The sequence below is a fragment of the Pholcus phalangioides genome, unplaced genomic scaffold (assembly GCF_987345545.1).
Source record: "Pholcus phalangioides strain wild (caught in Gottingen) unplaced genomic scaffold, Ppha-v1.0 ptg000042l_1, whole genome shotgun sequence".
Taxonomy (NCBI): Eukaryota; Metazoa; Arthropoda; class Arachnida; order Araneae; family Pholcidae; genus Pholcus; species Pholcus phalangioides.
The window spans coordinates 21042248-21068833 of NW_028301628.1; the positions used below are offsets into that span (position 1 = coordinate 21042248).

Below are 26586 nucleotides of genomic sequence, written 5' to 3' on the forward strand. Positions count from 1 at the left end.
CAAACTTATAAAGATAACCATCGAGTTATCTTTTCTCACTCGATTCTGTGACCCTCATATCATATGTATTGAATAAAATCTCATTATTTCGCAACTGACGAATCACTCATGCATCGTGTTTTGCCCCGCCTCTTTTCTATTGATAGCTTCATGTATCTGAAGTAAATATATTTCATCCTTTTTTGGGGCGACTAGTTATAGCTCGCTACATATTTATGCTGAATAAAAATACTTTTAAGTGTAACGACGTGAATGATAACGAATGATCGATAACAGAGCAATGATTGAAAAATTTCAAATCGTGTATGTATTTAAACGTCATATTTCGCACGTTATAAGTGATATGTTGTTCGCATAGGACCTATCTTTAGTGGATAAAGGGGGCACACACAGATGGGAAGTGGAATTTGAAATTGTTAAAAAATGAGTTCGTTCTCTAATGCTATTTAACGTAGGGGGCCATTCAAGTATTACGTCAGCATCGATAGGGGAGAGGGGTTTCGGATTTGCTGACTTGATGACGGGGGGGGGGGGGTGAACGTTGCTAACGTCATCAACCACCCGTTTGAAGATATGAAATATTCTAAGCTGCTGACGAAATTTTGCTGACAAGTGAGGGGGGGGGGGTGTGTGTCAAAAACGGCTGAAAATCTGCTTACGTAATACTTGAATGGCCCCAGTTGGAAAATTTCGTACTTTTGCAATCTGAGTTTCCGATACGAAGTAAACATCGGGGGGGGGGGGGTTACCAAACGTCCCGTAAAAACAAGTTTCATATAGTACACATGGAGGAAGAGGTACTTTTGGTGGATTCATGAAATGAAGAGCTCAAAAGCCAATCAGTATAACCTGAAAATGATTTCCGTATTGCAGGTGCCTCTTCATTGTTAAAACTTTGTTGCGAAAAAGTATTCAAGCCACTATTTTTCTACAACTACGGAATAAAAAAAATCCTTTTCTTTAAAAAAAAAAAAAAGAAAAGGATCGTTTTATTGTTTATTGACTTACACCAGTATTTCCCAAAGTGGGCGATGGAATTGTCCGAGGGGCGATAGAAGCTACAGGTATAGCATAGGATCCTATGGGTACGCTTGAGTTCGGGGGCAATGAGGGAAAATTTCTGAACAGGGCAATGGAACAAAAATTTTGGGAAACCATGACTTACACTGATTGGCTTTTGAGACCCCCTTCCCAAAACGTTGAGGGGGGAATTTTTGAGGGGGCTTAATTGACATGAGCCGTAAGTTCCAGCGAATATTCGAATACGATGAAGGGGTCAATAACAAAAATGATAAAGTGTATGCGTCAGAGATAGATACAGGTAGAGGGCGAAGGGGCAATCACCCCCCCCCCCCTCCGCCGTTCAGAAAAAAAAAGTATTAGTATTGGCGGAAGGAAGACATTCGTCCCAGCCTATTTTCCCCACCCTCGGTGTGGTGATCCCACCCGAAAAGACTATCAGCTTATGGCATACGTACCACTAATACGGCAAAAATACGGGGTGATTATAAAAAAACTGTCCCGACATATGGGCCCCTAACTATCATACCATTCACAGAAACTGAATGAAATTTTGGCACAAGGTATTTTGATGTATGAGCTCAAGAATGATATGGAAAACAACAGTGTCACTCTAACAGTTACGGTTACAGTGAGAAAATTTCGAAAATATCAAATGGTAACACCAAGTTTTTTGTATTGGAATGCGATCTCCATACTGAAAAACACTAAATAGCGTTGGAATGGCACCTGTAGCACGAAAATCCCCGGAGCTAGGCAAGGAAAAAGTAAAAAGGACTTTGCCGTGCACCACAGCATTAATGTTCTTTTCATTCGTCACACCGTTTCTTCGGCTGAGATCCCAGCCTGATTAGTCCTCCACAAGGTCATGTGGAAAATTTGTGAAACACAATAGAATGCTTTATTTCATGCTGCTTCTCTGTCCTTATTGGTTGTCCTCACTTTTAGCCTATCTACCGCCGGTGATTTTCATGCTACAGTTGCCGTTCGAACGCTATTTAGTGTTTTTCAGTATGGAGATCGCATTCCAATACAAAAAACTTGGTGTTGCCATTTGATATTTTCGAAATTTTCTCACTGTAACCGTAACTGTTAGAGTGACACTTGTTTTCCATATCATTCTTGAGCGCATACATCAAAATACCTTATGCCAAAATTTCATTCAGTTTCCGTGAATGGTATGATAGTTAGGGGCCCATATGTCGGGATAGTTTTTTCATAATCACCCTGTACTTGAAAAATCATTTGTGTAATAAAAATTCCCTACATTACCTTCTCCAAAAACGGAAGATTATGTCATAGTACGTATCAGGAAATAGTCATTGCTCACCTTCAATCTATTAGTGTTGATGGATGAACCTTTCTATACAGTCATCTATGAACTTGATCATTTTAGTGAAGATTCACCAATCGGGGGTTATTCAAATATTACGTCAGCGTCGAGGGGTGAGGGTTTCGGATTTGCTGGCTTTTGATGACAGGGGCGGGGGTTTGAAGGTTGCTTACGTCATCAACCACCCCTTTTTGAAGATATTAAATATTTTAAGCTGCTGACGAAATTTTGCTGAAAGGGGGGGGGGGGAATGGCTGAAGATCTGCTTACGTAACACTTGAATGGCCCCTAACCCTAGACTTGAGAATACTTTCAATTTGTCAACTTTTAAATGAAAGTTACCTTTAATACACAACGCAAGAAACGTGTACGATCCGTATTAAAAATCAAGCGTAGGCAAGCACGGCCGGAACTGGGGGGCAACTTCCCTGCGCGGCAGTTTTATGTGAATAACAAAGAACACCGTTTTTAACTGATCGGATTTAAAAGTTGTGGGAGCGGGAAAATGTTAGCCCCGGGCGGCAAGAATCCCAGTTACGGCTCTGCATTAGATACTTCACTGACGCCACTGAACATGGAATGGAAACGTCAAAACACCCGGGTTGACGGCTCGTTATTGTGTGTTATAATCGGATCTCGATTCGCACGCCTACGCTTGAGACGTCCAAAGAATTATTCCATCTGTGAAACGTGCGTGGGATTATCACTTGTCACTTTGATCCACTCTAACAAATGGCTTTTTTTCCCTACGTCACCAAAGCGCTAAACTTGAATTTGATTGGCATACAATCGAGTTTCTATACAATCCACCAAAGAATACGCCACATTTAATCATAAAAAAGAAATACATATCCTGTACGATACCCTTTTATCGGCTAGTAGACTGAAATGCGAAATTAAAAACTTCAGCATATACTAAGATCAAATTAAGGGGTGTCATTACCCCCGAGGTCGAACTTTCAAAAATGACTTGATCCATCGGTTAATTTGTTTTTTCATAATAAAAAGAAATAATGAATTATAGTGTAATGAATGTACATGTATGCTGGAAAAAAAAACACTTTCAACGCGATTTTCTCAGATTGAAGTTTTTGAGCTCATCCGTAAGATTTAAAAAAAAACCTAATATTCTTAAATTTTGCAGAAATATTTATTCCACATGTGTTAGTATACCTACAGAGGGACAGACTCGGTTGAAGGGGTGCAGAGAAGAGCTACGCATGTCCTTATTGGCACACGGGGCTTGAGTTATGAAGATACTTCATTTTTTGAATATGCTTACATTGGATGAACGCAGGTGTCGAGGAGATATGATCGAAGTGTTCAAAATTTTCAATGGGGTGGACAGGATGGACAATGAACTTTTAGTACACCGCCAATCGACTGCTTTTACAAGGGGACACCAGTATCGATTGGTGAGGGAAAATGCAAGGCTATGGTGTCGCAGGGAATTTTTCTCTAATAGGGTTGTCAATAAATGGAATAGCTTACACCCGGAGGTAGTAAATTGTAGCAGAATTGACACGTTTAAAAAGAAATACGATAAACATGTTGGGGTAAATCGAGAAGCTATCCATACTTAGAATAAGACAACCATAAGTATTATTTATGGGGCATTTTATAATATTTTATCATGTGTATATATTGTTTACAATTTTTGTTAATTGCATTTTTAATTGGGTTGCTATATTTTTGAAATATATGACATCCATATTTTTATGGGCATCTTTTTCTCAGCCACCTCGTTGGGCATTTTGCCTGTTGTGGCGTTGTATTTGTATAAAATGAACCTCGGATTTAGCAATTGCCTAATGTGTGAAGTATTTTTTAAAAAAATGTTGAATTTCAGATTTTTGAAATTTATATATTTTTTCAAACTTTAAAAATTCATAAAATTCTAACGAATGATCCGATATCCAAGTTCGAGGTCCATTTTACTAACACATATCGAATAAACACTTTTGAAAAACTTCAGAATTTTTGGGGCATTAGCTTTTTTTTTTTTCAAATCTTATAGATGAGCTCAAAAACTAGTCTGAGAAAATCGCGTTCAAAGTTTTTTTTCTTGTATACGTTTACAGTTACACTATAATTCATTCTTTCTTTTGTTACGAAAATACAAATTGACCGATTGACACGAAATTTTTAGTATTTTATTTGCAATTGAATGAAATATTTCTTTTAAGTCATTTTTGAAAATTTGACTTCAGGGGTCATCACCACCCCTTAAACTCCTCTCTTCCCCCCCCCCCCCATAAGAGACAACGTTTCTCAACCCCTTCACTTTAGCGCAGTTTTCAAACTTTTTCCACCTGCGGCTCCCCCAGAGCAGTTTAACAACGAAATTTCGAAAAACCTTTGTCGGGGGCGTCGCCAAAGCTGTATTATTTCTTAATACAGATTTGGGCGGCCCCGACAGAAGAACAGTTGAGAAGCTCTGCCTTAGCGCAATGGTGCTTTTGAAGAGTAGGCCACTCATTCGTTAAAAACCGTGGGTCTTCAAACGCGCCCCGGGCCACTTGAATGATCTGCAAATGTGATGCGTGATCTGGGAATGTGTCGCGGACAACGCCCCAGTTCACTTAAGTGATCTCAAATGTGATGCGACTTACTTGATCTGGAACTGTGCCGCAGGAAGCTCAAAAGATCTGGTAATATGCCGTGGGCCGGTTAGGTGATCTGGTAATGTGCCTCTAACGTTTTTAAAAAACTAGGGATGAAGTCGCAGGCCCCCAATGATTCCATGGGTTGAGCATGTACATCCTAGCGCAGTGTTTCACCGGAGGTTAGCGAGTACTTTATAAGGGGTCCGCAGCATCGTTTTCATTCACTACTTTTGAATGACACATTTAGTGCTGTGAATTTATAATTTATTACATCATTTTTTTTTCATGATATGCATATTACACAAAATAATTCATTTAGGATTGTATGGGGGGGGGGGGGTGTTTGCGTTGCTCCGAATTGTCCTTCGCTGTAGGGGAAGGGGTCCGCGGAGAATTAGTCTTTACTATAGCAGGGGGTTTGCACTGCATTGAATTTCACTAAAGGGGGTCCGCGAAATCAAAAAGGTTGGAAAACTGCCTTAGCCGGAAGCTTTGAAACGTAGTTCCGTAACCTGTTCCTCATAAGTTGACCCTTATATGTAGCTTTGAGGCAAAGGCATACGCAGGGGAAGGGAGCATATGGGCTATGCCTAAAATACAAAAGGCAGCCAATTTTGGGTTCTGGGTCCTCGTTTGCCCATGTGAGAAACAGACCCTGGGGCCCAAATATGATTATAGATGAGAAAGGCTAACATCGTAGCTGCTGGTGTTTATCTGCAGTGCCCCTACAGAATAGGGCACGGCTTTGACATGATCCGTACATTATACTAATGGAATTCCTCATAAAAATCTATTTCGATCGAAATAGCACATAAATGGAATTTATATGCTTCCATGACGTATAATCAACTTTCGGTATCGAGTGGGCAAGTGATGCTCGAGTCACAAATGACTGGTACATACTCGGGCAAGTTTTAAACAAAAAAAGCATACTTAATTTATCGTTTCTTGCGGGTACATTTTAATACGTAAGGTTCGTTGGCACCGCGCCGCAAAAATCGTAACCAAAATAAAACAATTTCATTTAACCGCTTGATAATTTAAAAAATTCCATTCATTCATACAAATATACAAGTCCAGGCTAATGGACGGTCAAATTCCGCCTGTCTCCATACGGGGCAATTTGGCGGGTCTCCACGCCGGGTTCAAGCCCGGAGACGATTCTTATCTTTTGTTTTTTCACGTCAAAAATTCATTCTTGAGGGGTGGGGGCTTGGGGTCTCCGGACTTGAACCCTGCCAGCCCACCCCCTTGACCCATGGGACTTTATTTTCGAAATTAGTCGAACGCAATAAGAACATTTATGAAAGGACTGTGTGAGTGGATTCTTACGATTCATCTAGGAACCCGTGCGAATCAAGTTTGGGCTCAAGAATCCCCGGCTGCATTTGGATTTGTATGACCCTTCTCGGAAGCCCCTGCGAATCAATTTTGGGTCGTGACCCATACCTACAGAATCCCTGGCTTTAAAAGGATTGGTACGACCCTTCTCGAAAGATCGGAGAATCAAATTCGGCTGAGGATTCATAGCTCAACAGCCCCCGGATGTTCGTGGATTTGAACAGCCTTCTCGGGAGTTTATGCGCCGCGACCCACAGGTTGAGAACTCTGGCCACAATATTTATATGCTAATCTTCGTTTTAGCATATACGTCAAGAGTTGCCGTACGAGTGTTCTCTGGAATGCCACCCATAAACGATGCTCGCCTTCAAGGCACCCTTTTTCCAGTGCCGTCTTAACGCATAACCCGGGGGCCTCAGTAAAATGAGGTGAATTTTTTGAGAATTTGATAGCTAGGGCATCACAAAAAATCACTTAGCCCGGGGGCCCACGATGCCCTTAAGACGGCCCTGCCAGGACCCATCATCCCTTACAGCACGTTTAACATATGAATGCATGAAATCAGGGTGATTTTAATCCTGGAATGAAATTTCGCTTAAAGCGTTTAATTGGAACGTTGATCAACCGCTCGCGAGCACAGTATCTCGGGGCGATATGATTCAGGGAGCACCGTGGTGCAACGGGTCAAAGAAAGATGCCTGCTTTATAGGTAAAACGCTGCCACTTACCGATATTTACAATCTTGATACCTTCGTCCTCCTCCAAGAACTTCAGTGCCACCGTCACGTTTTCCAATTTCTGGGTACGGAAGCTCGGCCTCTTGTTGTGCTTGGGCACCCGGCGTCCAGATAGAACTTCCACGAGTGCAATCAGCCTCAGTCCATCGGATAAATCCGTTTCGAGGTTGGTTACGGTCTTGTTCACGGTCTTCAGGTGCTCGTTGGCCCATCTCGTGAAAGTGTTCTGTTGGATCCTCTTCCAAACGGCGTCTTCGGCCAGGTCTCGCTCCATCTGGTCGTCCTGATCTCCTTCGGTCGTCTGCTGTTGACCACCATCCTGTTGCGGGTCTTGCATGTTGACGGCGGAAAGGGAAAAAATCTTTTTCCCCAAGATAATGACGTCACTCAAGATACGACGGCTGTGAATGGATAATTTTTTCCCTTTTTTTTTTAAACTATTTTTCCTCCGATTCCTTGTGGGTGTTTAGTCTGCGAAATGATAGAAAAAAAAATATATTTTAATAGACAAAAACAAATATCAGAAGAGAAATACCACAAAAGTTTGGTTTTTCTTTTAAATATCAATGGTGTAGACAAAACTACTTGTGACTCGTGCGAGGAACTGTAAATCAGACTCGAATGCCTACCAAGAATCCGATACGAGAGGCATTAATTTAATTACTCACTGAAAATTTATGTTTGCCTTATCATAGGAAGCGTGATGGCGAACGCGTATAACTCCAATTATGAAGAAAGACGGCGTTGACATTAACATGTGCCCAGAAATAATGTTTGTCATGATAAAACGGACAGCCGTTAAGCTATTTGAGCTGATTGTCGTCTCTTGATTTATTCACAAACTGCTTCAATATATATTGCGAGGGTTACGGGCTATCCACACGAGTCGTGATTTTTTTTTTATTTACTAACGTAGTGCGAGTCTCGTTAAGGTGCCTAAAGACGTAAACTGCAAGCTTGAAAAGAAGCATGCATGTTCAATCATTTTGCACAAGAACCGCATTTATGGTTTAGCCGCCCTTCTCTCATTCCAGTCTGATTTTCTTGACCCACTTATTCCTCGAATGCGCCTCCCTGTGGAATAACCAGTGGCGTCAGAACCGGGAGTGTTGAATCACAAATGACAATTTCTTGTTTAAATCTCACTCTGACTTTCCACAGGTCTTAAACACTTGTTACGACGCCTGTATCTCTAAATCACTCTTTTGTCAATCACATACTTGCATGACCCCCCCCCCCCTCCCAATCCTACAGCAGACCCCCTCGGTTGGAATTTTAGGTGATTCCTCCCCAACCTGACCTTTCACCCAAGCTTGACCACAAACCTAATTGTGGCTACGGTAATAGTCCCGGGCCCCATGGCTGGAGTCCTGTCAACCCTACCCTCGTGGGGGTGAACATGTGTTCTTGCTTCCTGTTTTGGGATCTCACATGGCCTCCGCAAGGGTGAGGCTGTCCTGGGGCCCCGGGAGAATTACCATACTTTTTTTGTTTTTTCCCATGCTATATTCACTCGAGAAAGTATAGCTTCAGGGGTCCGTCAAAGATTTCAACCTAGGGACACTGCTCCAGGATGTGGGGGCCATTGGCAATCACATGCTTGCACATTAGGTCACTTTTTTTGGTCCTTCACCGACCTAGTCACTCTTTTGGTCATTCACATGCTCTCACACACTCTAGGTCACTCTTTTGGTCATTCACATGCTCTCACACACTCTAGGTCACTCTGTTGGTCATTCACATGCTCTCACACACTCTAGGTCACTCTTTTGGTCATTCACATGCTCTCACACACTCTAGGTCACTCTTTTGGTTATTCAATCCTTGCACAAGCTATAGGTCACTCTTTTGGTTATTCAATCCTTGCACAAGCTATAGGTCACTCTTTTGGTTATTCAATCCTTGCACAAGCTATAGGTCACTCTTTTAGTCACTCACATGCTTTTAAACTATCTGGGGGGGGGGGTGGACTAGTTCACCCGTTTTGTCACTCATTGACCTAGTTACTCGCTCTCTAGGTAGAATGTCACCCTTCTTCCATCCCTCCAATTTTCTTGACATACGCATTTCTCAAATTTGCCGCCCTGTGAATACGCCACTGCAAAAGCATGCACAATTTCCTTTTCACCTGTTTGGCACAAGTGATTGAGCGCTTGACCGAGGCAGTGAACAAGTGAGAAAATGAGTGAACGATCAAATGAGGGACCATACTCCACTAAGTGAGCAAATGAGTGAATGAATGAGCAATTGAGTGGGCAAGTAAGTGAATGAGCAAGTCAGTGACCCAATGAGTAAGTAAATGAGCAAGTGACCACGTGAATGTATGAGAAAATGAGGGAGCTAATGAGCGAGAGTAAGTGAGTGAATGAACAAATCGGTGAGCAATTGAGAAAATGAATGAGTGGGTGAGTCAGTGAGCACGCGAGAGACCATATGGCAAAGTGGGGTAATAATGAGCGACTGAGTGGGTGACCTATAGACAGACAGACATGACCGCTGACCACCCAGAGAGACCATCTTGGGATGGTTTGCGCTCTTGTCTATAGGTCACTCACTGACCTATAGTGACCTCTATAGACACTGAGTGACCCACTTGCTCACCTACTTGCTCATTCACTTTCTCATTTTCTCACTCATTCGCTCACTTGGTCACTGATGTCCTCATTCTTTCACTCATTCGCTCACTTGGTCACTGACGTCCTCATTCTTTCACTCATTTACTCATTGACGTGCTGATTGCTCATTCACTCACAAGCAGAGCTCACTGAAGTGCGAAGACCGATACAGGTATCCGTATGGTTATGCTTGTGCAAACGCCGGGTTTGAACAAGCACGCAGTATCAAATTCGCTCAAGCCGCGCATGCAATCACGATTTTTGCGAAAAATTTCCATACAGACGCTCAAGCATTGCTTGTACAAAAAGGTAGCACGTGCATGCGTGTCAAGCTTGGAGTTATGTATGTAGGCACCTTAAGGCTGGTCTTCCACTAGAAACTACTACGAGCGATAACAGGTAGCAAGAGTACCAGTCTTGTGAATGCACGTCACATGTTACCGCTCAAGCTCGTCATATAATAGGCCAGTCGTCCACTGGAAGCGAAAATGTCAATAATACGTCGAACAATTTTTTACTGACTTACACCTCCCTCGTATCCACCTATGTCGCTCCTAGTAGCTTCCAATGGACGACCGGCTTGCAAGCAACGCAACAGCTAACATTGAGTCTGATAGCGTCCACTGAAAGCGAGTATTGTGCCGGTCGTCCACTTGAACTTGAAATACCAGACGGATACCCACGTTAATATTCCTTACGGAACCTCTAACGTAAAGGGTATCTTGGAAAAGCAGCAACACCCTCCATCATCATCAATCTATTCACTCCACCTGACCAAAACAGAAAACACTTTTTCAAAGCATACGGGGGGAAAGAAAAACGAAAATACAAAGTAAACACAAAACAATATAAAAATTAAACGTCTGTGGGGTGCTGGGTAATCCCAGTGCACGTCACAGTCCAAGAGAGAGAAAGAAAAAAATATGAAGAAGGAAAAAAAAAATGCGCACATTTTTTTACAATTTCAGCGGTCATTAAATTTGAACTAATGATGCTGATCTGATCTGGTCATCGATCTAGTCACCATGTGGAAGGCAGCGAGGTCTTCACAACTTTCATCAGATTCAAAGAGATCTTAATTTTTTCAGTGCAGTAACGACAGATTTTCCTCCAGAAAGTTGATAAGGCTGATGATGATGTCAGCCCAGTTTTTAGTTCGTATTACTTGACGTTGCTAGGGCATGACCAAATATAGTGAGGAAATGTGTGTGTGTACCGATTTTTTATTACCTCACAAGCATTATACGCGTTACAAAAAAACTAACTATTGTCTTTGAGCAGTCAGCATCTTGCATTTCATTTTATGCAGGTGGGGTTTGCAAAACACATACTTGATCCATAGGATCAATTGGGGGATGATGATGATGGTTCGATAATAGATATTTCTGAATAGTCTGTTAATACCCTACTTGCAGCTCCAATCCTATAGAAAAACTGGAATGGCTTATGTCGGTTGTTCCCTGAAAGCGACTTAAAGCCGGGTTTTCCTAGGAGTAGAATTTCTGCGCCGGGTGCAGCGTGAAAACGCTGATTGGTTGAAAACTTGAAATTCAGGTTTTTTGACCAATCAGAGTTTTCACGCTGCACGCCCTGTAAAAACCTGCTTCTAGGAAAACAAGGCTTAAAGAGATAAACAAAGTCGCGCGCTGTTGCCTGTATTCGCGACTGATCCCATTGTACAGAAAGGTGGAGATCGTCGTCCACAAAAAACTCTCTTTTCCGGAGACAGCAGCAGACGACAAAATTCGAATCGAATTGGATCATACGCGTCTTGCCTTATCTACGCAGGAGCAGTAAGGTTGCTGTTTACTTTTTTTCCACGCTTTCAGTGGACGACGTCGGACGCTCCTAATCGTCTGACTCGATGTCACTTAGTATCGCTCGCGGTTGCTTGCCGCGTGTTGTCGCTTCTAGTAGACCGGCTTTAGGGTACGAACACAGTGTACTCCTGTTTCTGATTCTGCGAGTTGGTGCCGTAATCCGCTCTGATTGGTTAAAAAAAAACCTGAATTTCAAGTTTTTTAACCAATTCGTAACGGCGCCGACAAGCATAATCAGAAATCAGCGTGCACTATGTTCGTACCCTTGCACACTATCAAGTTCGCGACTGCTCTTCATGCGCGTCCGTTAATAATTTTGACAAAAAATTGAATTATTGAAAAACTGAACTGGAAACTAAATTATTTAAAAAACTGAATTTTTTTTGCGAAATGGATCCAGAAAATATACGAAACGCTTTCTTAGACTGTGCGCCACAGACTCAAGGTAGATTTTCAAAGCAAATTAAACTTGTCATTGAACAGAATAGATCAATTGCATAATTGCTTTTTTTAAATCCTTAATCATTCGCCTAAAAACGGTCTTCCGAAAAATCATTTAACTCACCCCCCTCCCACTTCTAAAAAAAATCCCTATCGCCCCACACCCCATTTTGCCATAGGATCCCATGTAGCATCTGTAGCTTCGACTGCCCCCTTTAGGAAACGCTGCCTTAAAAGAATTGTTTTTGTGTGAAGGAGGCAATTGTGGTTTGACAACGTCATTGTCAAGGGCGTAAACACTCACTGATGATCTCAACGGAATACAGTAATAGAGAATGACGCCACTTTTTTTTTTGTAAAAGTGGACGACGCTAATGATGACGATGAGGTTCCCCCTTCCCCCCCCCTTTTTATTTTATTTTAAAATTTCTCCCTCCCTCAATTCTTTCATGGCGAGGATTTTATCGCCACTTTTGGCCAGTTCGTGAAACGGACACTTGAATCGCTCGACTTGAAAAACACCACTTTTGGAATTTTTCTTCTCCGTTTTGAGGTCACTGGCACGCATGGGTTTTCTTACTACAGGCTAAAGATAAGAGTTTTCCCCCCTCCGCTCTTGAAAAATAAACAAGATGATCGAAAAGCGTAACATTAATTATTATAATACACCAGACATGACAAAACTGGCTCCAAGTTACGAAAGTGTTGGTCAAGAAGCCGCCATACATAGATAGAATCACGAGAGATCTCGACCTAGAGGCGAAAATGGGCCATTGGAACGAAAAGAGTGTGACGTAAAAATTTCCGACTGCGATCCATACCCGGCCCAAGTTCGAAATGATCAAGCTATTTGACGGTTGGTAGCAGAAATAAAAAGCTTATGAAGGGGGTTTATAGTTGGGATTCTGAACTGCCGCGACACCATTTACAGCATGCATGCTCAACTCATGATCCGCGGGCCAAATATGGCCGCTAAACTAAGTAGCACATTTACAGATCACTTAAGTGGCCCGCGGTGCAGTTTTCGCATCGCTTGAATGACCCACGGCACATTTACAGATCACTCAAGTGGCGTGCTTGCCTTGGTTCGACAAGCATCTAGTTGCTGCCCTGTTGGAGAAAGGGACCATGATCAGAAGTCGCGAAGTAGCAGTCCAGACAAATCCCCCCCAAAGCTTCGAAAAACAAACGGAAGCGTATGTTACAATCGAATTTATAATTTTTGATCTACTACATTTCTGAATTTTAAATCTGAAAATGGTTATAAAATTTAAATGATGTCTATACAACCACGCAAGAATGGAGAAAAAATCTAACGAGTCTAAGATTCTATAAAGGGCTAAAGGGGGGGGGGGGCTGTCTAAATTGAGCGAATGTCGAAAAAATTGGAGTGTTTTGGATCAGAAATGCCACAGCCAACTTGGTTAGTCTTGTTAGCTTTTAAAGACGTGAAGAAAGCGTCTGTACAATCGGCAAGTTCTTGAAAAAGGATGAGTAAATAGACAAAATACTAGAAAATGGAGTCTTATTATATTAGTGAGGAATAGAATAGAAATATAAATTTAATTTTTAAAATAGGCTGTGCCGGTAGTTCGCTGTGTTCATGTGGAACCGATGAAGAAGATCCTACAGATCCTACGCATCTTCTTCTGTCATGCAAAAATCTGACGAAGGAGAAGGTTCATTTCAGAAAAGAACTTAAGAAACTGCATTTCTTGGCCCCCTGCATTGTCTGATCCTTCGCATTTTAAAAATATATGTACAAAATATCTTTGCGAAAAAATAATTGGTTTATATTTTATTATTTGTATATACAGTGTGTACAAGTGTACATTCTTATTTTCTTTGCAAGTGCGGTTTTTGAATAATTAATCAAATTTTCATTTTAATTACTCTAATTTCTTTTTGAATTTTATCTTTTCTCACAATTTTCATATATATATATATATATATATATATATTTATGTGTGGTCGTATATTTTTCTATTCATGTATGTATATTGTAAATTTTTTTTTTAACCATACGGCATCCACTGGTGCTATATTGCGCTTTCGAATTGCATCCGTATGTTGTTATTGAACATACTGATCTGATTTATCCTTTCTTTTGTATTAGGCTGTATTGCAATTTTTGAGTTTCTTGAATCGTGTATGTTTGTTGTTGATGATTACTTACGTTTGCGAGCCTCGTGGCATACTCTGTGGAACACGAGGAGTTGTTTCTGTAGGACCCAAATAAAAAAAAAATAGGTTTTTGGAGATATTTTTTTTAAGTTTCTAAAATATACGTGTATCGATCGGGTCATACAAAAACGCACAGCGCTGCGTTTTTTTACATCTGTCGTAAATGCTTAATCATTCGTCTTAGTTTTTAACTGCGAAAACAGATGGCAGCACAAGTGGAATCCATAGAGTTTCGGTTCACTTCAAACCGATCCATACCAAGGGTTTCGATTTTCATATATCTCAGGGTCAGGGGGGTCGGCATAAAATTCTCGCATTCCGTCAGGGGCAGGGTCGGCGCCAGGCATGAGGCAACTGCCTAGCTCGGCATGATTGCAGGGGCAGCATTTTTTACGACAGATTTATTATGACCGCGTGTTTTCACTCTCGCATATTTTTCCCCCATCGAAATAATTTTAAAGGGTAAAGCACTAGCGGATAAATAAGCGGCTCTTTTCACTCTCTATCAACATTTTTTCCGACTTGCTTTCCTTTCTTTAGTCGAATCCCACCAGAGCGACCGGTTTTCCAACTTCGAGACATGAATACGAGCCGGTCTCTCATTAAAAAAAAGAGCAGACAGACATACAACACGATACTGACGTGACACGAAAAATTAACGCATTTACCGTCTTTACTTCAAAATATGGAAGCTGGATGGCAACGCCAACAAGAACAATTCTGGTACATAAATACTTTAAAGCCGCACGTACACTTAGAACACGCATTCCGGCATGTACCAATTCGTTAGAGAAATCCCGTTGAGGAATGTGTACGAGGTGCGTGTACGATTAAGTAGAAGTAGTTTCACAAGTTTGGATTCCTTGTTCATCTTCCGACGAATGCCTCTTTTACAGCCAACACCATACTACGGGAATGTTCTGACTACTCATTTCTGTATACCTGTTCTTTTTATATCAGGATTTTCCAACGTAAAGTTTCTCGAGGAACCCTTGATAGTTATAATTCTGCTCCGTGGTACCCTTGATAATAATGTGGCTATTCTACAGAACTCGAACATTTTTTGAATATTTAATCTAAAAAAAAAGTGTGTCTCTACACCCGTCCCGAAAACATCACAGCCCCATGGCAAAATGAAAGAGTCTAGGCAGCACCTCTTAATTTTTACATACTTATTATCGTGGAAGCTCCTATTCAACTTGCATGGCCCACACAAAGGGAGTGGGTCTGGCAGGGCTCCTGCCTGAGGGATCAAGGTGGTTCTCATCAGATGGAATTCTATTTTTGATTTACACACTACAAATTCATATTAAAGGGGCCCGTGAAGAGTCTGACCTGAGGGCCCACAAAAGATCTCAGCCTTGGGGCCCTACTGAGGGATGGTGGGCGATGGGTTCCCGTGGCATGTCCGGTTGAACTCATGGTTGGGACTCACGAGCTTGGAGCCCTGTCATCCTATTGGGAGGAATATTCACAAATCAAGAGCTTTGATTATAACCATCACCAGAAGAAAAGTACCAAGCAAGAACTCTGACATATGGCTTTAACTGAAATAATCATGATGTTAATCATTGAATCGTAGGGTTTCGTTTCATTGAGTTGTCAGTGCGGCGAATATCTCCTGAGTACGAAATCAAGCATCTATTTTCAATGGTTTGCGTGAGCACCATGACCCCCCCCCCCCCCGCCGCAAGCGTAAGGCTGGCAGGGCTCTCGCACTAGATCCGGGACAAATCTCATGGCTTTTGTTTTTTTAACTCTATAAATTCACTATATAGAAGGCTCCTCTATAGTGAGGAGACTCAATCTTGGTCTTGGGGGCGCCTAGCTTCAGGAAAGAGGGAGGCATGATGAGCACCGAGATGTTCGCGAAGGAGAGGAAAAATTTCATTCCTACACAGAATGTACCCTTTAACATTTTTCTCCAGATAGGGGGCATATTGTCCTTTATTTCACCTGCACAGACCTGTTTCTCTCTCTGAACTGAATTTCGATATGTGCGAAATGACAAAATAAGATACTGCTTTATGGGAAATTCTTTTTTTTCCGCGAAGCAGAAAACACTGGGTGCACGAAAGCATTCTCAGACTCTAAGCGTCAATGTTTTGTAAACTTATTCACCGTGAAAAAAAATGGTATCTTTCTTAGTTACCAATACCTTCCTTACTTAATTTGTCCATAACCAATAAACGGGTAAAAGTTTTATCAGCAAAAAATATGCCTTCTAGAAAATATTGCGAACAATTATACAGTACAGTATTATATTATATGTTAGAAACACATTAATGCACTGAAACCCATTCCGCCATCTATTAAATAAAACTATTATTATTCTTCGATTGAAATTAGCGACCGGTTCCTGACTGACGTACCCCATGAAAAAAATAATATGATATGGTATTGGTTAATATTTTAAAAGTGATAATATCAATTGAATTGTCAAGTTTGTCCCGAAATTTTAACAGTTGTTAATTGTGTGCGGTAAAATAACATTAGTACAACTCGCTAAGTGAAGCCGTCCTTGGCTTTTTGTAATTGTAATCAAAAAGAATATACCTTAGACGTATTTGCAAGTTTTACTAACGTTGTTTTGCCCTACACCATTAACAACTGTTAAAATTTCGACGCAAACTCGATAATTCAACTAATGCAATTGCTTGTGAAATATTAACCAATACCATGCCTCTGTCATTGATTTTTCTTGTTTTTAGAACAATTTTCTGACATAATTCAGAAAAATACGGTAATGAATGGGCTTCCAAATACGTTTTTTACACCATAATTAAACCGCTTTGACTGTAGGCAAGCCTTTTGAATTCATTAAAAAAAATCAAGCTGAATAAAATCTGACACAAGAAACTTAAAAGAAGGAACAACTTTGAGACCAAGTCCAAGATCTAACGCAGCTCATATCGGAACAAAAACCGGTATATAACGTTTTATACGTCACGGGAGAGGTTCTCAAAGTCTGTGTGCATCGCCAACGCACGCATAGGCAGAGATAGATTTAAAAGTCTGGAAGGGGGGGGGGGGGTGAATGATGATGTCAATTCGTGTATATGCATATACATTAGATCACTCGGCTTCGTCATTTACGAGGAACGATATCTCTGCCTACGTCCGCACGATGAAATTGCGTCCGCGCACGCAAAATATCCCGAAATTCACCATTTCTGTACAGGACAAAAAAAAAAAATTGCCTACACTAGGGAAGGGGGCACGGTGACCGAAAAAATTAAAAAATAATATTTTCGTAAAAAAAATTTAAAAAAACAGCGGAAAAAAATACGTTCTTTGCTATTTTAGTCTATTTCTGTTAATTTAAATGCTTTTTAAAGGACAGTGACTCAAAATTTCTCCGGAAGAAACTCTTTGTGGATCACCCCGCCAAAACCGATCCTACGTACGACCCTGCCGCTAACAGACGAAACAACTCTATGCAGGTGAAAAAAAAAAGATTGACAACGTTGCTCATACATGTGCCTGTTGGGTGCATTTTTTTATAGCCAGTTCTTTAAGACTATTCCAGAGCACCGTGGATAAACGATGATAAAGTCAAGAGAACAGCAGATCAATGAACAAACTATTTATTAATGGCAAATCAGTTGTGGGCCAAAACATTCCTTTTAACCGAAACATAAACTGAAAAAGGAAAATCAATGGTCTCTTTGTTGCTGAGTCTTTCCCGTTTTCTTGAATAGCTATAGACAGCATCAAAATTTTATAACTATTTTAGATCTAAAATTCTAAGAATTGTAGAAATGACATAAATCGGAAATTATAAACTCAATTAACCGGTTTGAGAAGATTGCATTTCAGGATCTCTCCCTAATAAAGAGATACAATAGCAGGAATAGACAAGCATCATCTAATCAAAACCGACAGTGAAAAACCAAAAAAAAAAAAAAAAATGAATTTCGCTATTTATCGCGGTTCCGAACTTAATTGAGGGAAAGAAACGCTATTTTTTGAAAATACTGTATACAAAAAGTCAATGTTTATAACTGACTAAGAAATTCTTTTTCATGCACTCAACCATGAGGAAAAATCTTGGCAAGCATTAAATGGCGCACTGTTTAAGCTGTTGGCTACGGTTTCCTCTGAGAAAATTAGAAAACTTAAGCGGTAAAAAATGGGAACACGGTTTCGAATGTAACTTTCAAAAGAAGCAGGTGATGGATGTTGTAGTCATTGAGAGGAGAACCTTTGAGCGTAGAACTCATTTTTATACCCTTCGAAACATTTGTTGCAGCTCGACACAATAAATACATGGCAACGTTGCAATGCTATTTAGTTTTTTCTCTTTTTCCAACTTAATTACTTTTTAATTTGATCTTTTCCCCCTTTTTATTTTCTTTTAGTTTATATATATTTATTTAACTTTTCTAATTTTTTTTTTTAATATTGATACTTCGACATTTTAATCTATAAAATTAATTATATTTTTAATAACGAATTATTCCCCATCTCTTTCATCATTTGTTTCGACATATACAACTCTCATTTTCAAACTTTAATGTGTTTTCCATCCTCTTCATCATTTTAAATCTATCACTATTTTTACCCGTAACGCAAATAATGCGAGATGTCTCATTCTAGTAAAATAAATTACTATATTTTCCTGTACCAATGCTTAGATAAGCATTCTCAAAAACTGCTTCGAACCCTCAACTTTATCAATACTGTCATACGAAAAAAAAACATGGTTACGACGTGAACTACTCTCCCATAACGGACAGAGATAATATTTTCATTGGACAACAAAACTACACTTTAAAGATGTAAATTGAAAAGTCGTATATTTTACTCTTTTTTTTTTTTTTCGAAGGCATTCTAGCAACAGATTTCAAGTTATCTTGGCAATTCTTATTTATCTTCCTCACTAAGTCTTGGGGAAGAAGCGTCGACTAGGAAGAGTGGATGATAGGAAAAGGGCCTCACGTGAATCAGAGATATTATTTTTGTCTGGTTTACAGAGAGGAGGGCTTCAACTAAATTTAGAACTTAATTCTTTTCTCGTGTGCGTGTATATGTGTGTGTGGGAGACAACAGACAACGGCGGCGGCATCAGCAGCTACCATAAGGTAAAGCTCAAGAAGTAGGGGAGTTATTGCCGAAGAACGCGATTCTGTCATGTATACGATGATTTCGTGTCCATTTACGATTATAACCGTATAACGAGTTTAAGGTCTAAGCAGTGTAATGTATATTCCATTAAAAGTATCAGTTTCGAATCAACGCGTAGGAGTTCCGACTTGTATTGCATTTCTGGCCTCATTCACTCAAGGAATGCCAGTCATTTGAATGCTCGTGCAATTAAGAGTAAGAAAGCAGTCTTGCAATCATGGTCTAATAAAGACCGATGAATAAATTTCTTTAATTTTGAACGCATCGGCTGCTTTAAATGTGAGAACGACACCTACGATTCGGATTATTCTAATTTTGACCATCCAGAAATCAATCCATATTCAGATTTAAATTCTGTGAATGATGAAAGGGAGGGGAGGAGAGCACTCAGATAATCTACTTCGTTGTATATCACTGCACCAATTTATAGCAATGGACGAATCTGAATGAATTCTACGAACAAGTTAATTCTTATCACTTATAGTTATTTTATTGGATGTCCTTAAGACGTTTTTTAGCTGCATGGATTCAGGACGTACACGACAAGTTGCAACGCAATAAAATTATTCAAGGAAAGAAAAAGTGATCACGAATTAAAAAAAATTCAGACAAATAATATGAAAACTGCACAAAATTTTTTTCTTCTCTTTGACTTAATACCACGGTTCCGAACAGTGGTAGATGACACAGATTACACGGAGGTAACACCATACGTGTAAAATGTTATTGGAAATAATATTGGGAGGTTAAACCCAATATTTCTAAAGGTATTATGGAGATTATTGGCAAATATTGGGGGAAGGGATTGGCCGCATGATCAAGATACAAGTTTACACCTACGGGTGACACTAAAAGTAAGAGAATTGGCGGAAGAGTTGAGAGTAGAGAGTCAGTTCACAACACCCCTGGAGTCCGACGGAAATAGTAGTACAGTAGTTTGAGAATGAAATTGACAATGGAGTTCCCATTTCTCCAGAAAAGCGATAATGAAAAGACGTGTCACTAGCTTATGTTATTTCCTATGACTATCACTCCACGGTCATCTTCCCGGGGTTGTAACTAGGGCAGAGCAGGTGAGTTTCATGGCCCAGGCACCAGACAGGTGGGAGACGAATTTTACAATTTCCCCCGTCTTTGATCACTCATTTAACATTACGAGTTTAATGCATGCATGCTTGTCTTGGCTGATAAAATACCTAGTTGCAGCACTGTATCTTCCGCTATCAGACGCTACCAAAGCAGCTTGAAGGGTTTAACTCTTAATGCAGCTTTGGTCCCTACCGAACCGACACCTATAATTTGAAGTCGATTCTAAACAATGAATGAATAGAATTTTTTTCCTTCTTCCATTGATTGATATTACCCAAAGAGCGGGGGGGGGGGGGGAAAACTCGCAAAAATCGGCTGACACCAGGGCAGTTCTTTCAAACTGGGACATCTGCTCACCCTAGCTGAGCAGATACAAAATTATTAATTAGATCACAATATCTTCACTTAATGAAATTCAGCGAATAAAAGTTTCTAGAGTCCGAGGAACCTTACCAGAGTCAATAAGGTACACAAACACTAGTATTCGGGGGAAACTTCATCCGCCCCTTAGCCCTCCGTAACGTACGGTACAGACCAAGGAGGGGATTCGAGTCGAAGTTTTGCACACTCTAAAATCAGCGCTTAGACAGGTTCTGCTTGTAAAGTTGTTAAAGTTTTCACTATATATATGTATATATAACATGCAAATCTCTTACAAAATTAAAACTAACGTGAGATTCTCACACATTCAAGATTCGCTGATATGCTGACTCAGTATTCGAGCCCAAATAATAATAATAATTATGAAATATGAAGCTTCCACATATAAACCGCAAGAAATGCGATAGAATGACGCTATTTTCTTAGAAGCGTCCTCTATATTGTGTGCTCAGCTGCCGTATTGAGATTTTGAACAGGTTAACACGCTTGACAAGAAACTCTCGTTTCTAGACTAAAATAATGTTTCCGGATGTATTTTATGAACATAAAGCATCAGACGCTGAGAATATTGACACCGACACACGGCTTAAAATCCAAATGACACACGCATACACATACACCAGCGGATTACGTCATCTATAAATAAATCTTGAGCCACGCAGCATTGGGTAGAGTCAATGAGAATAAGAAAATATAGATCTAAAATGGGGACTTGTCGATATTGCACATCGTAACAATAGTCGTTAGTATGAAAATTTCACTTGAATATACGGCTCTCATATGCATTTAGTTGTCCCGAAATTTCAGCTATCAATAAATTCAGGCACTATAAGTGAATTTCCAAACTGAATAAAAATGTCCAGAAGGCTAGTTCAGGGAGAGAAATATTTATTTCATAGCATGTGCATTTGTCCAAAAATTGAATTTAAAGTTTTTGGGGATGCGTTTGTATGTATAATAATTCTAAATGAACAAAAAAGTTAAAAAAATACATTCTTTGACAACAAATTTTTTAAACACTGATTGCTTTTAAAAAATGAATAAATCAAATAAATAAATAAAGGCAGGGCCGTAACTAGGATTTCTGTGAGAGGAGCGAACATGATTTCGTTGCCCCTCCCCATCACTGTAAATTCTATTATTTTATAAACCCCCCCCCCCTAAAATTTGACACCCGAGGGAATTTTAAAGTCTGTCGGGGGCCCCGGGCGCAAAAGAAAATATTGGGCCTCCTAAATTAAAAAAAGTGTGAAGTTTACGTTTTTCGGGGTCCTTTAGAAGTTAGAAGGCCCGGTGCATCCGCCGTTAAATCCGTCTCTGCCCCCATACTTCCGGTCCTAATATGGGAATAACTTTCAAACAAATTGCTATAAAGAATGGATCTCAAGAAGTATGTTATGTGAAGGTACCATTCAATGTATTGCTTAAGAGAGGATTTATGCCAATGTTAAATGTTGAATGACACTTTATGATCGTTTTGACGGGTTAATTTTGAACAGAATCTTTTTCCTAGATCTCTAACCATCTCACAAATAAAAAAAAAAATTTAAATTCACTTGGAATGTTTTAGAATGCGAACTTATTCATATGATTTATGACAAAAATATAATAATCCGATCAACGGTATATACGTGCATATTTAGGGAAGCATGTGCCGTAGGACTACTATACAGTAAATATGTAGGAACAACCTCGCTTATAAAGGGCGTGGCATGAATCAGAAACTTAGAACAAAAAAATGTGTTTAATTGCGAAAGTTAACATTCTATATCTCTCTATATCTCTGAAAACAGTACTGAATCTGAACAGCAATAATCATATTTTTAGGATTATAATATACAGTACATGTAAGATCACTGAAAAATGTATTTCTATGAAATTTCAAGATATCTACTAATGTGCAGTAATAAATTTCTACCCAGTCTCAGTTTGATGGGAAAAATTTCATTTAAATTTTTTTTTATAAATTCACTGATTCCCCCCAACCTTTTTCCGTTACAATTTTTCTTCTTTTTTCGATTTTCCTTCTTTTTCCTTACGACTGATTATAATTCCGTAAACGGTTCGTTCAGACCAGGGTTTTTCCGAACATTCTACATGTCCTTATAGTGAGATTAGAATACTAATCTTGCGATATCCGTAAGTGACATATTGATAATTTTAATTAATATTTTAAATTATGGATAATTTCCTCCAAAGAAAAACAAAAAAAAACTTGGTAAATACTACGGCAATATCAATGACAAAAACGCATCGACCGCAAATACCGATTGAAAAATGGATAAGACTTTACCTAAACATGCTAACTATTTTTAGAAATTTAACAAAAAATGCCATAATTGTTATATAATAAGGCAAAAAATGATCATATCACGCGTACATCACTGAAAAATTCTACTTACACACTTTTCTAGAGCCAACACCAATTTAATTAGACAAAGAACAAAGAGTTCCTTTTAAATCCAGACTCGAACACTAGCACTATTCAAATCAGGGCTCTTTTGGGACCCAAGGAATTAAAAAAACGTCCGCCCGCACACATACACGCGTGGTTTGATACTTGAAAGGGTTTAGAAACGCGACCAAAAAAAAAACGATCACGCTCTTTTTTTCTTCTTCTTGTTATTAAATGTACACAGAGGAAAAGATCCAGCGACCCAGTCAGCAGGACTGAAGCAAACGAGGTTTCCGTGCAATAAGTCTCTGGGGCGAATTTCTAACTAACGGGGGGTTCCCAAATATGGATGATGGAAGCTGAGCTTAGCTTCTTTTCTTATTTATTTATTTCTTTTTTTTTTCTCCTCTCGCTTCTCCCGCACTCCTGCCTGCGGTTGCTGCATACACTCGCAACACACAGAGACCGAAACCTACTTATAGACAGGCCAATAAACTTACCTCGAATCAATAAGATTTCTATAGACGAATTATCCAGGCAGCCTGTTGGTACACGCAACGAGTTACGTCGCGTGTGTGCGGTGTATTCTTCTAACCAGTCACCTATCGGTCTTGTCACCAGTCGAACTTCAGTGAACGATGCCGCTACTCTGCTGTGGATGTCTTCCTGAGAATTGTAAAAAGTGCAAGCGCGTGAGCGGGGAAGAGATATTTTGGTCACGCGCAGGTGTGGGAGGATGACGACTCCTAAAATTGACGAAAAAAAAAAGACTGTCAAGTTAGTTGCACAGAGTCAATTTTACCCCTCCCCTACTCTGGAATTCTTGTTAGGCTGGGATGATCTCTAACACACCATCTTCCCCAGACCGTCTAAACGCATGGTACCATCCGGGCACCTAAAATAAAGAGGGACCTCAAAATATTCAGATCTGTATCAATTTTCGAGAAAAATTTATGTAAATTGGAAGGCACGTGTCTCTACGCAGGTAGGAGAGCTCAGAAAAATCACTCGGCCCGGGTGGGTCTATGATGCTCTTGAGACGACTTTGCCTGATTCACCCCTATGCAATCAGGAAAAATAAACAAACTAGTAAATTATGTGGAAGAATACAAAACTCACAACACTTTCCGGCACGCACCCATTTACTGGAAATTCCACAGAGAAATGTTTCTGAGATGCAAGTGCGATCTATATACTATATAGAAGTATAGTTTCACAACCAGGTCTAAAATAAATGGAAAATAAGTAAAACATTTAATGCGTGTTTTTTATTGTTTTTCAGTTAATCCAAATTGGTCTTGGTCCCGTTCATCTCGGTAAATTGATACTAATGCATGGGTCGTAATTTGCTATTCGCAATGTTTGTAATACCCATTCAAAGAAAAAGAAAATACTAGTGAGAAAACGCATCTGTTTTGAAGGCATAAAATCAGCAAAAGTGATGCCTTGAACAATGATGTTTCCTCCACTATTTTTAAGGACAGGGTATTACAAAAAAAAGAAATTCCCACCCACAAATTTTTTCCTATTCATTTTGTTTAAGAAACCGGTTATTTCTAATTCTAAAATTTCTTCCCCATTTTGTCTGGTTTCGAACCAGCAGAGATGGTCAATCACTAATTTTCTCAGGCAATTTTTCAATATTGTTTCACTCCAGGAGAGATGAGTTGCATTGAAATGCACCCTCAGAGTGGACCTCCTCTCATCACAGAGTAGAACTTTATTACAGAAGAATTCGATCGTTTTCGAATTGATCGTTAGAAATAATGTAATTTTCAATAATTCTGAAATTACTTCTTTCATTAATTTTGAATTTTTATTAATTTCGAAATAATTCCTAATTGATTTTGAATATGTCAGATGTACTATATAAACAGGATGCATAGGTAGCAGGGCATATGACATTTTACTGGTGAACGATGGATCCTAGAGGGATACTTCCAATTAGAAAAAATATCCAAATGGCGTATAGTACTCAGATATGTAAATCATGTTGCAAGGGATTGTAAAGCTATTAAAATAAAAAAGTAATTTTTTACATTCCCCGTATGCCAAAAAATTCAATTAGAAAGTTGTTACCCTGTCTCTTCTGATGCCAACTAAAAAAATTCCACGTTTCCAAGTGCAAAATATTCTCAGAGATATTTGAATTCAAAAAAGAACATCTCAGTGAATATTGCACTTACAATTAGAAATGTGAATTTTTTTTAGTTGGCATCAGGAGATACAGGGCAACAACATTCTAAATGCGTTTTTGAAAAGCAGGACTATACAGAAAGTTAATTTTCTTAATTTTAATAATTATACAACCTCTTGCAACATGAATGACATATCTGAGTACTATACCTTATTTAGATACTTTTTCTAATTTTAAGTACGCCTTTAGGATCAACAGTTCGCCAGTAAAATGCCATACACCCTGTTACTTACACACCCTATATATGGTAGTTATTATGATTTCCCGCTGAAGGCACCACACCGCTATTACTTTTTCTCAATGACCAATTTTCTGCTGAGCTCTTTTTAGAAAAATCTATCTCAAAAAAATTATAAATCACTAATTATAATGATTATGCAAAGAGCAAAAGGTTTTTCATTAGAATAACAGAAAAGTGAAACCCTGCAAATGAATAATAATGATTCAATTAGACAAAATATGCTATATCATGCTAATCAAACAAAAAAAAACCACCCTGTTTTAGAATTTAATTACAGTTGAATTTAATTACATATTTGAATTAGATTACAGTTGCAAAGACAAATATTTTGTTTTACCAAGTTAATAACATTAAAATACTGGAAGTACCAGCTTGTATTACAGATTGATTTTTTTTAAAAATACCACCAACAGGGGATATGGCATATTTAGGTTTCAATGTTGTTGAAATACAAATAAATGAACAGATTTATATTAATTTAAAGAAAATATAAAGGAATATTTTGAGTATTTATAAGTACAATACAATGTGGTCTCCCCTCCCATATCTCAAGGGGGGTCGAACAAATATTTAAAATATACCGCATACCCCCCCCCCCCCACCCACATTAGCCAATATGCTGGAAAATAGCAAGGAAGAGTAGCATACCAAGAAATTTGTGAGTCACAGATTAAGAAAAATTCTTTAATTTCTGGACTCAAAAGAATTGATTGAACTGGCTTATTTAAACCTTGTCTGTTCTCTGGGTTTTAGGATTCTTTGTGTATTACAATCGATGTTGGAGATTGGTTCAATTTTATGTGTCTGCTTTCGCTACCATAAATCTTGGTTTCTGTGATCTACAAAATTACAATATAAAAACTGCAAGCTTACTGCAAAGCAAAGAATAGCAAAAAAAAAAAATAAATAAATAAAATATATATATATATATATATATATATATATATATATATATATATATATATTAGATAAAGATTATGGTGCTATTTTTGGTTTGTATTCATAACCAGTTTTCACTATGTGAAGTTCCTAAACTCATATGAATTATACTACCTAAGC

The 26586-nt window shown here is 39.1% G+C and overlaps 1 protein-coding gene across 2 annotated transcripts in view; it reads right to left on the bottom strand.

Annotated features, from left to right (window-relative positions):
* Window positions 1-23743, bottom strand: part of cher (filamin A protein cher) — a 104827-nt gene extending 81084 nt beyond the window's left edge. The window contains exons 1-2 of one of the 2 annotated variants that reach the window (XM_089255502.1): window positions 23590-23743; window positions 7029-7508 (exon numbers count right to left, since the gene is read on the bottom strand). In XM_089255502.1, the coding sequence (XP_089111628.1) occupies window positions 7029-7374 (346 nt within the window). In that variant the 5' untranslated portion in view covers window positions 7375-7508; window positions 23590-23743. Of the gene's footprint in view, window positions 1-7028; window positions 7509-23589 lie in introns of those variants that run through there. The other variant, XM_089255501.1, reaches the window with a different exon arrangement.
* Window positions 23744-26586: the final 2843 nt, after the last annotated feature.